Here is a 17,345-nt window from a genome sequence, read left to right as displayed (position 1 = left end):
ACATGGAAAAAAAGGAACCTTCATGCAGTGCTGGGAATGCAAACTGATACAGCCACTGTGGACAACAGTATGGAGGTTCCTTAAAATATTAAAAACAAATACACAATCCAGTAATGCCACTACTGGATATTTACCCAAGGAAAATGAAAACATGAATTCAAAAAGATACATGCACCCCTATGTTTGTATCAGCATTATTTACAATAGCCAACACATGGAAAGAACAGTGTTCATCAATAGCTAAATGATGAACTAAAAAGACATTTAAACACTTAGAAGCCACTGTATAGTTATTAATTGGCCTGATTTCAATACCATTGTGTCTCAAGGAATAGGGAGGTGCAAGGAGAGGGAAAGAGATGGGGAAATGGGTGGTAGGTAGATCACTATATCTAATACAATAACAATGAAAAAGTCTTAAATTTTGTGAGAATTACTAAAATATGACACCGGCACAAAGTAAGCAAATGCTACTGGAAAAACGGTGCTTGACGCATGATTGCCACAAACCTATTTGTAAAAAACACTATCTGTGAAGCACAATAAAGCAAAGTGCCATAAAACTATGTACACCTACAATCTCATTAATGTCCTCTCCAAATTAATAACCAAATACAGGAATTAATACCACTATTCAGTGGGAACTACTGTCAGCATTTTAGTAAACACCCTGCTCGTCGTCATTCTATATTCTAGATTTTTATCTAATTTTGCATAAGTACTTCTATAAATAGACTTATACTCTACATCCTATTTTATGACTGCTTCTTTACCACTAAGCATTGCTACCTAAAATCTTAATGCGTGTTGTTATTTCCTCCCTATTCTCTGATGTAGTCCTGAGGAACTGGTCTAAAACAATTAGCATCTCACCTATTTATTATGCATATCAAAGGTTACAACTTTAGAAAAAATACAAGTTTACCTCACTTCACTTTTATAAGAGGAACAAAATCTGAAGTTGTGGGCTTTTTAAAGATTCTATTTATATTTTTAAGTAATCACACCCAAAATTGGTCTCCAACTCATGACTCCAAGATCCAGAGTTGCATGCTCCTCCGACTGAGTCGGCTGGTGCACCCCTGAGGGTTTTTTAAAAAATTCAAACACAATTTTAACACAAATCCTCTTATAATTCCTCTGGTTTCACTAAGATAGTATCATTATAGTGTAGAAACACCTCCTCCCAGCGGAAAAATAGCCTTTGGACACCTGCACACTGCTGACACCACTGGGTTTAGAGGTGGAAGGATTAGTCACGTAAGACGGTGACCAGGTAGTCATAAACTGAAGAACCCACCTACGTAACCCCTGTCATTTAATTCAGATGCTGTATTCAGCTTCACTTTCTAGCTAATAAGCCCTGCCCTCAAACTGGCATGTGGGTGTACACTGAATCAGCATACATGACCACTGACACTACTTCCAATGACTGTTTATTGAGCATCATGAACACAATTAACATACAAAATAAAGTGGATACAGTCTTGCCCAACTGGCATGCATTTCACAGTTAATTGTTAAAGTCTGAAAGGTTAACAAGTTCTATTAGCACTTTCCATAAATAGACTGATTTCTGAAAAACATTTTTAGTAACTAAGTTTTTAAAAAATACATAGTGATCAGAAAGACAAACTAAACATTTATTAAGTGAATGATACTAATGTAAATTTATGGGTTCACCTCTCAACTTCCGTAAGGCTTTGGCCTATTTACTACTAATTCACAGAACGTGAGACTCCGTGTTTGAAGTTAACAACTGCCTGGAGTTACTGGGAGGTAGAGTAATTATGACAAAGGGAATGTGTCAGTTCTGTGTATGAAAGGCTGTCTTGCAGATGGATTGCTTCATGAACCCAAAATAAGTACTTCTATCAAGGGTCAAAGCCTCGAGTATTACTGCCCCTTAAGAGAAATACCCAGCTGAAGGCCTGTCTCACCCCCTTCCAATCAAAATCCGTGAAATTACATTGCTGTCACAGACAGCAAAGACCATGGTGTGCTAATTTTAATAGTAGTTTGAACCAGAGGGAAAGAAAATAAAAAAATATATGGATTGAATTGAGAAACTGAACTATGTACAGATGTGCTGGATTCAACACCCACCGAGAATTCTGCTTTATTCTATGGAGGCGGGTACCATAATAGATTCATTGCCCATCCCTATCCCTAAAAGTCAAAGTGAAGTGAAACTGCAAATTCTAGATGATTGATTTTTGTATATAAAGAAGTTACCAGCAAACAGAACAATCAACTGTTACGGCAAAAATAGTCTGTGAACTGTAAACACAAGGAAGTTCATGCCTCAACGAGGAACTGCCCTGAGTCTTGGTCTTTGGAAGGAGATGAGACGGCTGCACTAGTTTGATGCATGTGAGTTTCCATCTTCATGCCATACAGAGAGCATTCTAGGGGCCAGGTGTATGCTCACCAACCTATGCAAGGGTCTGGGCAATCCCGCAGGTAAGTTTCATATTGACCTTTGGTAACATCCATCAAGGTTGTGAATACAGTCAGCTGAAAGAAAAGTTACTTTTATTTTAAGGATGTTTCCAATTCTAAGATGTCCTGACTTAGTTAATTTTGATACATGTCAAATTGCTTTATGAAGTTAATATAATATATAAATTGTATATAAACAAAGACATTAAATATACATAGACATAAACAGTTACTAAGTTAATAACAATAGTTCTAGTTCACCATTTAGGAATATAAGTAAAAAATAACTAAAACAACTAACTTCAATAGCGCCATTATTCCAGGTCATGAATATAAATAGGCTCAGGAGAAAATCCCCTCAGCTCCTTATGAGATCTTACTCCTGAGTAGTACACTGCTTCACCACAAAGCTTTAACACTCAACCCTCCTCAACAGTATAAACAGTAGTCCTGCAAAGCCTAACAGTGTAGACCACGGACTATAACCAGTTCAGCTGTTACCGTGTTCTTGACACAGTGGGGGAAATGAAGCAGGCACAAAGCTCCATCTATAAACACACTTCAGACTCTGTTCAGTTTTAGGTGTCAGTTATAGTGTACAGCATAAAATTTCTGACAGGGGAAGTCAAAAAAGTAAAAAGCTACATTTGATTCAAATGTCATGGAAGTCAAATTGGAAAGAGTATTTTTACCAATTTTGGACACAGAACCACACTAATTGGTTTGTCATATCCCAAGAGTTACTGTTTTGTCACATAAACACATTTTTAAAAATCAACCTTAAGCAGAACATGACTTGGGGTCCTAGCTCTGACTGATCCAAGACAACAGGGAAAGATAAAAACAGGACCAAATTACTTCCCTAAAAGTACATATATATACATATATATATATATTTTTTTTTTTTTTTTTTTTAAATACCTTGTTGAGAACAGGTTTTGTTGACAGGACATCATATATGGTTGCAAATGAGATATTCTAAAACACAAAAATAATTTATTAAGTTAAATGCAGATAGCAGCAGCCTTATCCATACAAATGAGTCATTAGAAACAAAGACATTCTTCAGTCAATCTCCCCACAATCCCCTAAAATAATTTCTCTTGGAGTCACTCTTAGAATGAGAGTTAATGGTATTCATATATCACTTTCTCTCTCTTTTGCCCTTTTAATTCTTGCCTGTTTGTCATTCAGCTTTAAAGAGTGGTGTTCAGTATTACAGTCAAAAAGGCAAATACAGTATTCAATTCAAAACAAAAAGTACAAACTGTCCAGAGAGACTCATCAGAAAGTTTATAAATTCGTCGAAGGCCAAAGAAAAACGCCACAACTAAGATACTCTTTAAAGGTCACCATTTCTTTCCACATAATGATATTATGAACATACCTCTTGGGTTGTCTGGTTTAGACACGTCTTTGCAGGTGTTCTGCGATCGTCAAGAAAGAAAGGGCTTTTCCAACGGTCATAATTTGTTTGTACTACATACCATCTGTCCTGCTTGGTGTTGAGTCTAGATACAAAAGGAGAAATTCTGCTTAGGCTTCCTGCCTTAAACCTGTAAATATGTCAGTCTAGGCTATAGTTTCTATTTATTTTGTGTGAACAAGTATACTTACTCATATACATCCAAAGATTGTTTTCTGTCTCGTGTGATCACACAACCCTCCCCAGTCTTGTTGCCTCCCAGGATAAAGTATGCTGGGGCCAATATCTTGGTTTTGGTCAATATGTTCTTGGCTTCCTCATAACTACATAGAAGCATTAAAAAAAAAATAAACATTTTTAAGTAACTTGGAATGAAAAACTTTTCGTTGTGGAAACTAAGGGAACACAAGTATTTGAGAAACATGTTCTTTTAAAAAGGGATGGTGAGCAATGGCTCATGGAGGAACAATCCCCAACACCACGTGGTGTTGATCTGAAATCAGATCAACTGGAGATCTGAAATATTCCCTCTAATCTGAAGGACAAATCAAATGGCCTCAAGAGATTATCTTCCACCCTAGTTGTCTAAGCCTTTTACTCAACAACAGATCAAGAAGAAATAATATTAATTACTATTTCTAGGACTTAGGGAATACAAAGTAACCTTGGAAAACTGGGCTATTAGAAACTGAATTTTCAGAAAGGTCACTAAATCTTACTCCCTTGAACTCATTAAAAACAGGAAAAATACCCATTTATTCTAGGTCACTTGGATGCAGTCCTGGCTATTACAAAATTTCTGTACCAGCACAGAATATAACTTCTAGTTTAACAGGTATTAACAGTTTAAATGAAGATTTTATTGTACAAATTTTCTTCTGTGTATGGATGGGTTTTTTGTAAATCAAGAAAAACTAACAGGTACCATTTATACTGGCACTATCCCTAGCACTTTTTAAATAAATCAGTTTATTTTTTTATTTAAACACACAAACCATGAATTCCATATGAATGTCAAAGGTTAACCTAGAAACTCTGAAAGAATTCTTCAATGGAAGATTAACGAGAAAATATTTTTCTATTTTAATATGAGTAATTTAAAATAGACTACAATACACTAAAAGGATAGTACACCATAATCAAGTGGTATTTATTCCAGGGGTGCAAGAATGGATCAATATCCACAAGTCAATGTAATACACCACATTAACAAAATGAAGAATAAAAAGCATATGATTATCTCAATAGATTCAGAAAAAGCATTTGACAGAATTCAACATCCTTTCATGATAAAAACTGTCAACAAAGTGGGTATAGAGGGTACATATCTTAACATAATAAAGGCCACATAGGACAAGCCCTAACTAATATTGTAGTCAATGAATGATGAAAAGCTGAAAGCTTTTCCTCTAGTATTAGGAACAAGACAAAGATGTCTACTCTCACCATTTTTATTCAATATAAGCCAGAGCAATTAGGCAAGAAAAAGAAATAGAAGGCATCAAAATCAGAAAGGAAGAGGTAAAATTGTCACTAATAGCAGATGACATGATAGTCTATATAGAAAACCCTAAAGACTCTACTGAAAAACTGTGAGGATAAACAAATGCAGTAAAGTTTCAGGACAGAAATCTATATACAAAATTCAGCTGCTTTTCTACATGCTAATAATGAACTACAAGAAAGAGAAATTTACAATTGCATTAGAAAGAATAAAGTACCTCGGAATAAATTTAACCAAGGAGGTGAAAGACATGTACACTGAACACTATAAGACACTGATAAGAGAAATGGAAGAAGACACAAATAAATGTGTTCATGAATTGGAAAAATTAATATTGTTAAAATGTCCATATGACCCAAAGCAATCTACAGATTCAGTGCAAATTCCAGCCGCACTTTTCACAGAAATAGAACAAACAATCCTAAAATTTGAATGGAACCACAAAAGGTTTCAAATAGCCAAAGCAATCATAAGAAGAACAAAGCTGCAGGCATTACATTTCCTGATTTCAAACTATATTACAAAACAATAGTTAGCAATCAAGACAGTATGATACTGGCATAATAACACACACAGACAGCCCAGAAACAAACCCATTTATATATGGTTTCGAATTTACAACAGAGCCAAGAATATACAATTGGGAAAGGGTAGTAACATGCAAAAGAATGAAACTAATCCACTGTCTTACACAAACTCAACTCAAAATGAATTAAAGACTGGGACATAAGACCTAAAGCCATAAAACTCCTAGAAGCAAATATAAGGTATAAAGTCCTTGACATTAGTCTTGGTGATGAGTTTTTGAATTTGACACCAAAAGCAAAAAGGCAACAAAAACAAGTGGAACTATATCAAACTAAAAAGCTTCTGCATAGCAAGAAAACCATCAACAAAATGAAAACACAATCCAGTGAAAGGAAGAAAGTACATGTAAGTCATATATCTGATAAAGAGTTAATATACAAAATATGTAAAGAACTAGTTCTTTTATGATTCCTGGACCCAACTCTAACACTGGAGGGTGAGAGGGGGTTGCCACATCCAGCCCTGCAGGAGTCCAAGAACAACTCAATTCTGACACCATCTACAGTGAGATAGCACTGTATTCCACCGGTTAAGGATTCAGACTTACAAACAAGATTACATCCCATCCCCGACTTCAGAGGCCAGTTCTAAGCCCCATTGTGCCAGTTCTAATTACCCATGACTGGTTGAGACTGGAGGCTGCAACAAGCTCCTCTTTAGCTTCAGTGAATTTCCTAAAGTGGCTCATAGTACTCAAGGAAACATGTTTACCAGTTTATTAAAGGATATGATAAAGGATATGAAGCAACAGCCATATAAAGAGCTGCACAGGGCAAGGTATGTGAGGACACAGAGTTTCCATGCATTCAAAGCATACCTCTCTCCCCAGATTATATATTCACCAATCCAGCTCTTCAAACCCTTTCCTTTTTGGGTTTTATGGAAGCTTCATTATGTCAGCATGACTGATTAAATAACTGTTCTCATTACCATAACAAAAGACACATTTATCATTCTCGACACTTAGGAAATGATAAGGCTTTTGGGAGTTAATGGAAACAAAAACCAAATATATATTGTAAAAAAAAAATCATAATATCACACTCAGACAACTCAGTAGCAAAAGAAAAAAAAATCTGTTATAAAAAATGGGTAGAGGATCTGATTAGGCATTTTTCCTAAGATGATATACAGGTGGCCAACAAGTACATGAAAATGTGCTCAGCATCACTAATCACCAGGGGAATGCAAATCAAAACCACAATGAATTATCACCTCTTATCTGCTGGAATAGCTATTATCAAAAAAGATAAGAAGAGTTGGTGAGGATCTAGAGAAAGGGAACACTTGTATACTGTTGGTGGGAATGCAAACTGGTGCAGCCTCTACAGAAAGCAGTATGGAGGTTCCTCAAAAAAAAAAGTACCATATGATCCAGCAATTCTACTTCTGGTAATATATCCAAAGGAAACAAAAACACTAACTTTAAAAGATACCTGCAGCATCGTGTTGACTGCAGCCTGAGTAACAACAGCCAAGATACGGAAACAACCCAAGTGACCACTGATAGATGAATGGATAAAGAAGATATGGTATATGTGTGTGTACATGTACACACACACACACACACAGCAATATTACTCAGGTGTAATAAAAAGAAGGAAATCTTGCCATTTGTGACAACATGGATGGACCATAAGGGAATTATGCTCAGTGAGATAAGTCAGAGCAAGACAGATACCTTATTATATCACTTACACGCAGAATCTAAGAAAATTAAACTTATAAATACAGAGAACAGAGTGGTGGTTGCTAGAGGTGGGGAATGGGGGGTGGGAGAAATGGGTGAAGGGGATCAAACTTCCAGTTCTAAAGTAAGTAATTCCTGGAGATAAAATGTATAGGAAGGTAAAAATAGTTAACAATACAATACTGTATATTTGACCGTTGCTGAGAATAAATCTTAAAAGTTCTCAACACAAAGTAAACAGTTTCTGTAACTGTATGTGATGATGGATGTTAGCTAGACTTACTGTGGTGATAATTTCACAATATATACAAATTCCAAAACATTTTGTTGTATACCCGAAACTAAGATAATGTTTAATGTCACTTTTATCTCCAACAAAAAATAAAATTTTAAAATGAATAAAGCAATCAAACAGATTACCTTGTGCTATTTTCCAGAACTGATCTAGTGATAAACCCTATCCACATAGCATCTTTCTTTCCCAAAATCCATTCTATGACACCTGGAAGAAATCAAACACACAGTATCACAGGCCTGCAATCAGGTTAGACTATGAACCAGAAGACAACAGTCTGGCCCTCCTCTTAAAACATCTATTAAATTCCCATTCAAAAACTCTACTCACCCATATAGCCGCCATTTATGCTGAAACGTTCATTTAACGTAAGACTAAGCAGTCCCTGAAAACAAGACAAAGCAATGAGGTCAGAAACTTCAACTGTCCTGTTTTTAAGGCCTTCTTGTATTTATGCTGGTATGCCAAATACTGGAGTGCAGGGGGTGGGGAGTGGAAGGTGTGATTTAAAGCTGAGTCAAAACTATACTATCACATTCTATTAACAGCTTTTAGAAGTTCAAAGTGTCTTCATGTGTAGTGTGTGAAATGAGCAGGTGGAATGTTACTGGCCACACTTGTCTGAGAAGGAAAATGAACTGTAGAGAATAAATGCCTAACTTGTCTGAGTGACAGACTAAAGGCCAGATGCCAGATTTATATTATATTCCCAGCCCTCCACAACCAGCCACATGCTTTTTCCTCAGAAGAGGTTCAGAAACAAACCTTTGTTCCCTTTCTACTCTTCTCTACCATGTGAGCTCACACCTATGATGGTGACAAGAAGTGCAAAGGGATGAACTGAGGCTTCATATTCTTTTTAGGTCCTTAGACCCCACACTTCACAAGCAGTAAAAGCAGGACACAGAGCTACCTGTAAAATTATGTAACAGTAGTCTCCTTACTGGTTTGAATCCTGTTAACATGCCCACATAGCCAGCAAAGCTTGAAGCCTTGAAGACAGTTTTATTGTTTCTTTGGAAGTCCAAGTTCACTGTCAAAGGTTTGAGTTGCTCAGTTACGACCCAGGTATTATTGTTTATATTCCACCTACAAAAGACAAATTATAGTGACATTTAAAAACAATGATGATGGGGCGCCTGGGTGGCTCAGTGGGTTAAAGCCTCTGCCTTCAGCTCGGGTCATGATCCCAGGGTCCTGGGATCGAGCCTCGAGTCGGGCTCTCTGCTCAGTGGGGAGTCTGCTTCCTCCTCTCTCTCTTGGCCTGCCTCTCTGCCTACTTGTGATCTCTGTGTCAAATAAATAAATAAATAAAAATCTTAAAAAAAAAAAAAAAAAGACCAACAACAATGACGATAATAATGAATATACAGTGATCATGGCCAGGCATTATTTCAGGTGCTTTATCTCCCTAATCCATTAATGACCAAGCCTCACAAGAACTTTGCAGCATGAGTGGTTTTACCCTCTATTTTCCATGTGATAAAACTAGAGGCTCAGAGAAGCGAAATAACTCAATACAACACAGCCTACTAAAGAGCAAACCCCAGATTCAAATGTAGGTCTCTAACTACAAAGCCCTGTTATATTGTTCCAGGAATGTTAAGAAGATGTAAAAAAAGAATGCTGTTCTTCCCTTCTAAGCAATGAGCCCAACAAGCAACTGGGGCCTTCAATCATGCTCCGGATTTCTGTTTATTAGGTTCAACTCCGTTACAGGCTTCCAAACAGTGTCCCCATCTTTGTCTCAAAACTAGGAATCCAGCATCTTCACTTCTGGTCATATTTGGGGCATGATGTGAGATTTACTTTTCATCAATGTAATAGAATAAACTCTTCCGAAGGACTGACACTCACCGTGTTCTTTACTTACCCAAGAAACACTCCAAAGTCCATGTTTCGTCCATGTAGTAGATGACCTAATTTGAAGTAAGGAGAGACATGAAGCATAATGGATGCATATGATAGTATAATGGATTCTAACTCAAAGCTGGACACTTAATTCTGGTTTACTGATATTCACAACTGTTCAACGGTAAGAATTAAGCAATATCCTAATATCAAAGCCTTAATAAGATCAAACTGTTGTGCCTGTCACAATGGCCAGATCCCTTCCCAATTATCTGAGAACACAGGGTTCCAGGTAAAATTATAATAAGGGAAAAGAATCAGTGCTCCTTCTTTGGTCCACTGACAGGTACCTGGACATAGCTATCTTAGCCTTACCTAATGTGACTTGCCAACACACTTCCCTTTAGCAATTGTTACCTCCAGCTAAACACTTCAAAGGGGAGGTACAGGCAGACTTTCTCCTGAGAGGAAAGGTAAAAATTAACAGTAAATCAGGATACATCATCCTGTGCCTGCATTCTGGGAACCGGCCAGGAAAAAAAAACACAAAGAACAAAAACCAAAACAAAACATGGGGAAGTGAGACTGGTCTACACAGCGTCCTTAGCGGGAGATGATGGGACAAGATTTGTCCTGGGCTTTAACGAAAGGCTATCATTATGCATATACAGATAATCGATTACCCCTGTGAATACTTATACTAAATCATGAAGAACAGTATAAGGTAGACTAGCTGAAAGGATAAGAATGTTTATAGTCCTGAAAACTTCTTCCAAGTGTTTTGCATCCCTGAATTAAACTATAATAGCCATTACGGTAGTCTCCTTTTAAAAATTTGCTAAGATCTTCAAATGATACGCTACATATAGAGAATATGAAGAGTAAGCCTGCATATTACAAGTTCTAATTCTATTTAGATTTTTCTTTTACTTTGTACTTTGCACTGCCCACCCTCCCTCAGCACACATTTACCTTCTTTGTCTTCTGTTATTATTGAAGTGCAAATTGTAAAAAATTCATAGAACACATTGAATGAAATAATCTCTCCTATGAGAAAAGATAGGACATTTCTTGGTCAATATACAGAGCTATGACATTGTTAGAAAATTCTTTTTTAAGAAAAGGTTTAACAGTCATCATGTGTGCATTTTTGCTATGGCATACGAGTTTGCAGACAGTCGGAACACACCTGCACAGTTGGTCTGGTGGAAGTATCTCACCAGCCTATACTCTATAGACACAAAACAAGCCCCCAAAGGGTCAGCTATTTGGGCAAGTTGAACACCCAGGCACACTAGAATTGTACTATAACATGATGTCCAAATTTTTCATTAATGTGCTTCATTTTAATTTGGTTTGGGGGTGCTAACATATGAAAACTTTTAAAAAAAATATTTATTTATTTGAGAGAGAGAGAGAGATTGTGCGTGTGAATGGAGGGAGGGGTTATAGGGAGAGAATCTCAAGCAGACTCTCCAACGAGCATGGAGCCTCAGGCAGGGCTTGATCCCACAACCCATGAGATCACCAACTGAGCTGACCCATGAGATCATGACCTGAACCAAAATCATGAGTGACACTTAACTGACTGAGCCACCCATGTGCCCCTAAAATATGTTAACTTAATACATCTGCCTCTCTATTATATACTGAACATGTATTTTGCTCACATTTTTAGAGGTGACAAATATTTCTGAGGTGAAAAAGGAGATCCAGGAACTATTAATAAAATTAGTGCAGAGCTACCAAGAAAATCCATTTTAAAACATTTTAATTTTTGAGTATTTTTCCAAAACTGTATAATAATACCAATAAGCATTTAAGTAACAGGCATACACCCTGGGAATAAAAGGCACAGCATACAGGGAATACAGCCAGTGGCACTATAATAGTGCTCTATCTACACTTTTGGTGAGCACAGTACACTACAGAGTGATGTGCTGAAACACTATGTTGTATACACAAAACTTAACTCTGTGTATCAACCAAATGCAAACCAAACAATTTATTTTAATAGAGATATACAGTACACTATCTCTATCATAGTCATGTTAACATGTTAAGCTTAACATGTTTTCCCGATCTTAATCTAATGTTTATTTTACTTCCATTTTGATAAGATTCTGTTCTTACTTTATTATACATCATGTGTTAATCTTTTTTTCTTTTTTAAAGATTTTATTTATTTATTTGACATTCAGAGATCACAAGTAGGCAGAGAAGCAGGCAAAGAGACAGAGAGAGAGAGGAGGAAGCAGGCTCCCCACTGAGCAGAGAGCCCAATGTGGGGCTCCATCCCAGGACCCGAGATCATGACCCGGGCCGAAGGTAGAGGCTTTAACCCACTGAGCCACCCAGGCACCCCGTGTTAATCTTTTAAATTTGTTTTTCTCTCAAGATATTTATATGTGGTTTTTATTTTTTGGGTTTTTTACATAATAAAGAAATTAAAGACTTGTTTTTCATATAGGCCGTAAGAATATATTCCCAGTATGTTGATCATCTTTTTACATCATTTAAAAAATATGTTATTTATTTTTTTGAAAGATGGAGCATGAGTGTGAGAAGGGGCAGGAGGAGAGGGACAAGCAGATTTTTTGCTGAGCAGGGAGCCCAACACAGAGCTTGATTCCAGGACCCTGAGATCATGACTCAAGCCAAAATCAGATGCTTAACCGACTGAGTCGCCCAGCCGCCCCTACATCATTTTTTTAAAGAGGCAAAAAACAATAAAAAAAAAAAAAAAAACAGTCACCTTTGGTGATAACTACTTTTGATTTTCAGAAATTCTGAATCATCTCTTTTGTTAAAACAAACAAACAAACAAAAAAACAAGGTACTACTGGCTACTTAAAATAACTCTATCACTATGGTAGCTTAAAAATAAAATGGAGGTGGCAGGAAAAGTCTTTTTCATTAAATTAAATTGGAATTCATCAAAATTAAGGATTTCTACATACTAAAAGACACCAGTAAGGGAGTAAAAATGCAAGCCACAGACTTGAAGCCACAGAGAAGATATTCAGAATGCATATAATCTGACTTGTAGCCAGAATATATAAAGAATTCCTTAAAACCATCTATTACCCAATGGGGGCGCCTGGGTGGCTCAGTGGGTTAAAGCCTCTGCCTTCGGCTCAGGTCGTGATCCCGGGGTCCTGGGATTGAGCCCCACATGGGGCTCTCTGCTCAGCGGGGAGCCTGCTTCCCTTCCTCTCTCTCTGCCTGCCTCTTTGCCTGCTTGTGATCTCTGTCAAATAAATAAAATCTTAAAAAAAAAACAAAAAACCCATCTATTACCCAAAGCAACCTACACATTCAATGCACTCTCCATCAAAATACTAATAGGATTTTTCACAGAACTAGAACAAACAATCTTAAAATTTGTATGGAACCACAAAACACCCTGAATAGCCAAAGCAATCTTGAAAAAGCAAAGCAAAGCTGGAGGCATCACCATCTGGACTTCAAGTTATAATACAAAGCTGGAATGATCAAAACAGTAAGAGAGGAAAAAAAAAATGAAACAAGACAAAACTAGAGAGGGAGACAAACCATAAGAGACTCTTAACCTTAGGAAACAAACTGAGGGTTGCTGGGGGAGGGTAGAGGGATGGTGTAACTGGGTGATGGAAATTGAGAAGGGTACATGATGTAATGAGCACTGGATATTATAGGAGACTGATGAATCACTGAACTCTACCTCTGAGGTAAATAATATATTATATATGAATTAATTTAAATAAAAAAATTTAAAAACCAGTATAGTACTGGAACAAAAAATACACACATAGATCAATGGAACAGAATAGAAAGCCCACAAATAAACCCACTATTATATGGTCAATTAATCTTTGACAAAACAGGAAAGAATATCCAATGGGAACAAGACAATCTCTTCAACAAACAGTGTTGGGAAAACTGGATATCAACATGCAGAAGAATGAAACTGGACTACTTCCTTGTAACACACACACAAATAAATTCAAAATAGATTAAAGACCTAAACATGAGACATGAAACCATTAAAAACCCTAGAAGAGAGTATAGAAAGTAATTTCTGACATTGGCCATAGGAACATTTTCCTACATATGTCTCCTGAGGCAAGGGAAACAAAAGCAAAAACAAACTATTGGGACTTCAAGATAAAAAGCTTCTGCACAGCAAAGGAAACAATCAACAATACTAAAAGACAACCTACAGAATGGGAGAAGATATCTGCAAATGATATATCTAATAAACTGTTAGCATCCAGAATAGATAAAGAACTTATATAACTCAACACCCAAAAAACAAACAATCCAATTACAAAATGGGCAGAAGACATAAACAGACATTTCTCCAAAGAAGACATAGAAGGCCAGCAGACACATGAAAAGAGGTTATTATCACTTACCATCAGGGAAATGCAAATCAAAACTATAATGAGCTATCACCTCACACCTGTCAGAATGCCTAAAATCAACAACACAAGAAACAACAAACAGGTGTTGGTGAGGATGTGGAGAAAAAGTGCACTGCTGGTGGGAATGCAAACTGGTACGGCCACTGTGGAAAACAGTATGGAGGTTCCTCACAAAGTTAAAGAGAGAACGACCCGGGGTGCCTAGGTAGCTCAGTGGGTTAAACCTCTGCCTTTGGCTTGGGTCAAGATCTCAGGGTCCTGGGATCAAGCCCGCATCGGGCTCTCTGCTCAGCAAGGAGTCTGCTTCTCTCTCTCTCTCTCTGCTTGTCTCTGCCCACTTGTGATATCTGTCTGTCCAATAAATAAATAAAGTCTTTAAAAAAAAAAAAAAAGAAACTACCCTACAATCTAGCAATCATACTACTGGGCATATAGCCAAAGAACACAAACACACTGAATCAAAGGGATACATGCATTCCTATGTTTACAGCAGCATTATTTACAATAACCAAATTATGGAAGAAGCCTAAGTGTCCACTGAATGATGAATGGATAAGAAGATATGGGGGGTGTGTGTGTGTGCGCGTCTGTATCTATATACATGTATATACACAATGTAACATTAATCAGCCATAAAAAAGAATGAAATCTTGCCATTTGCAACAATATGGATAGAGCTAGAGTGTATAATCCCAAGTGAAATAAGTCAGTCAAAGAAAGACAAATACCATACGATTTCACTCATATGTGGAATTTAAGAAACAACACAAATGAAGAAAGGGGAAAACAGAGAGAGGGACAAATCAAAAAGCAGACTCTTAATGAACAAACGGATAGTTACCAAAGGGGAGGTGGGTGATTTATGGAGCGCACTTGTGATGAACACCAGGTGACGTATGTATGGAACTGCTGAATCACTACATCATACACCTGAAACTATATAACACTATGTTAACTAAGTGGAATTAAAAGAAAAACTTAGAAAAAAAAAAAGAATGTTTTAAAACCATTGAAAATGGGCAAAAGACTGTAACAAACATTTCACCTTTATGAGGAAGGAAGGAAAGAGAGACAGACTATCTTTTAAAATCATTTTTCTAAAGAAGCAAAAACAACCAAAACACTAACCACTTAAAAGAAAAGGTCAATAGTTGTACAATCTTACAGTCATCAAGAAAAAGCAAATGACACAATAATGGGGTTCCACACATTCAACCAAGTGGCTCAAATGAAAAACACTGATGCTACCAGGTAGAGATGTATTGAGAGGAAAGTAAAACTCTTGTACTACGCTGATTGTCAGTGGATACAATTACTTTGGAAAACTGCTTGGCAGAATCTACAAGGCTCAAACACAGCTACCCTATAACCCAATATATATCCAACAGAAATGAGTGAACATGTCCATCAAAGACAGATACAAGAATATTCATAACTGTTTTATTTTTGATATCCAAAGTCTAGAAACCACCCAAACATCCTATTTATACAGTAGCACACAACCTCTAGATAGGTACTCTAGATAGACAGATAGATTTCAGTACTCTAGATAAGTATAAGAAGCCTGACACAATAGTTCACACTGTGTACAGAGGTTCAAGAAGGCAGAACTCATGTATGGTGAAGTCAGAATAAGCGGTTAACTTGGGGATTCGGTACTATCTATGAGATGGCATGATGGAGCATTCTGGATTGCTAGAATTTCCTTGTCTTGACCTGAGTTGTGATTACATGAATTCATGCATTTTAAAAGCTCTACTGAACTGTACACTTAAGATCTATGCGTTTTACTGTAATTAGACCATACCTCAATAGAAAAATTTTAAAGTGCTTTATTAAATCTTATAAAAGCTGCAAAGTGAACTTTACCTAAAGGTATCTCGGTAACAGCTGCGATCCCCTTCATTTCCTCCTCAAAAGGACCAGGAAAGTTGCCAAGTAAGCCAGGCTGGAAAACAAATAAATTATCAATCATTCGACCTAAAGCGTTGCTTTGAGATTTGGTTCTTTTACATATAATATGTTCTAGATGCTCCTTCCATGGGAAGTAATAAAAGTCATTATAAAGTACTTTTTTAAAAAAAAAGATTTTATTTATGTATTTGACAGACAGAGATCACAAGTAGGCAGAGAGGCAGGCAGAGAGAGAGGAGGAAGCAGGCTCTGCGGAGCAGAGAGCCTGGGGCTCGATCCCAGGACCCTGGGATCATGACTTGAGCCAAAGGCAGAGACTTTAACCCACTGAGCCACCCAGGTGTCTTTATAAAGCACTTTTATATCCTATATTTCTAAGAGACTCTTTCTAGACTCAATATTGGGCCCCTCGTTTTTTAACTCTCGCTTTTATTCCCTTAAACTCAACTGTTCTCAGGTATTATGCCAAGACCTATGACTGTTTTTTCCTGCCTTGTATTTTACCCTGTTCTCCAAAAAAAAAAAAAAGAGATAACTGGAATAACTGCATTTGGATGACTAACATGGCCCACAAACACTTCACAACTAGCACCCCTTATCTCCACTCAAACTTACCCTCTCACCTTGGCAATGTATCCTCATTACCACACTTCCTATCCACACTCATAAAGGTAAATCTTTCTTCTATTCATTCACAAAACCTTCTGTCTTGTTAATGGGCTTCCCAGGCTAGATGCATTATCACAGTTTGTTAGCAAACAAAGAACACAGCACATATTTTTATTCTCAAATGCAACTTTCCACTAAAAGTGAGATTACAATTTAAGCTCACAGCCTCTCACTAATAAAATCAAGTGCTTAAAATCTGCAAGTCTCCTTTGTCACCAACTTGGTGTTTATATCATGTGATCTAAGCATCTTTACTTCTACTCCTTAGGAATTCAAAGCATTACACAAGTGGAATATTCCTGCCAATGTAACAAACAAAGATGACTTACTGAACTTGTATTAACTTAATCATATTCAGGCACTGTGCTTTATATACAATATTTCACTTAATTCTCAAGCGACCACATAAAATATGTATTATTATTAGTGTGTTCTCCCTGATGAGAAACCTGACATTTCACAGCTTAAGAAATGTGTCAAAGGATATAGTTATTACGGGACTGATCCAGCCTTAAAATCCAATGATTAAGGGAAAAGAACCCAATGTTGTCTGAATGCAA

At 36.9% G+C, this 17,345-nt stretch overlaps 1 protein-coding gene across 1 annotated transcript in view; it reads right to left on the bottom strand.

Annotated features, from left to right (window-relative positions):
- Positions 1-1,419: 1,419 nt before the first annotated feature.
- Positions 1,420-17,345, bottom strand: part of ASAH1 (N-acylsphingosine amidohydrolase 1) — a 49,318-nt gene continuing 33,392 nt past the window's right edge. Inside the window, exons 5-14 of the mRNA XM_045998013.1 lie at positions 16,072-16,150; positions 10,769-10,843; positions 9,819-9,864; positions 8,890-9,034; positions 8,276-8,330; positions 8,071-8,152; positions 4,060-4,191; positions 3,830-3,953; positions 3,364-3,420; positions 1,420-2,517 (exon numbers count right to left, since the gene is read on the bottom strand). Of these exons, the coding sequence (XP_045853969.1) occupies positions 2,428-2,517; positions 3,364-3,420; positions 3,830-3,953; positions 4,060-4,191; positions 8,071-8,152; positions 8,276-8,330; positions 8,890-9,034; positions 9,819-9,864; positions 10,769-10,843; positions 16,072-16,150 (885 nt within the window). The 3' untranslated portion in view covers positions 1,420-2,427. The remainder of the gene's footprint in view (positions 2,518-3,363; positions 3,421-3,829; positions 3,954-4,059; positions 4,192-8,070; positions 8,153-8,275; positions 8,331-8,889; positions 9,035-9,818; positions 9,865-10,768; positions 10,844-16,071; positions 16,151-17,345) is intronic.

The sequence above is a fragment of the Meles meles genome, chromosome 2 (assembly GCF_922984935.1).
Source record: "Meles meles chromosome 2, mMelMel3.1 paternal haplotype, whole genome shotgun sequence".
Lineage (NCBI taxonomy): Eukaryota > Metazoa > Chordata > Mammalia > Carnivora > Mustelidae > Meles > Meles meles.
This window is presented reverse-complemented; position numbering and strand designations above follow the sequence as displayed.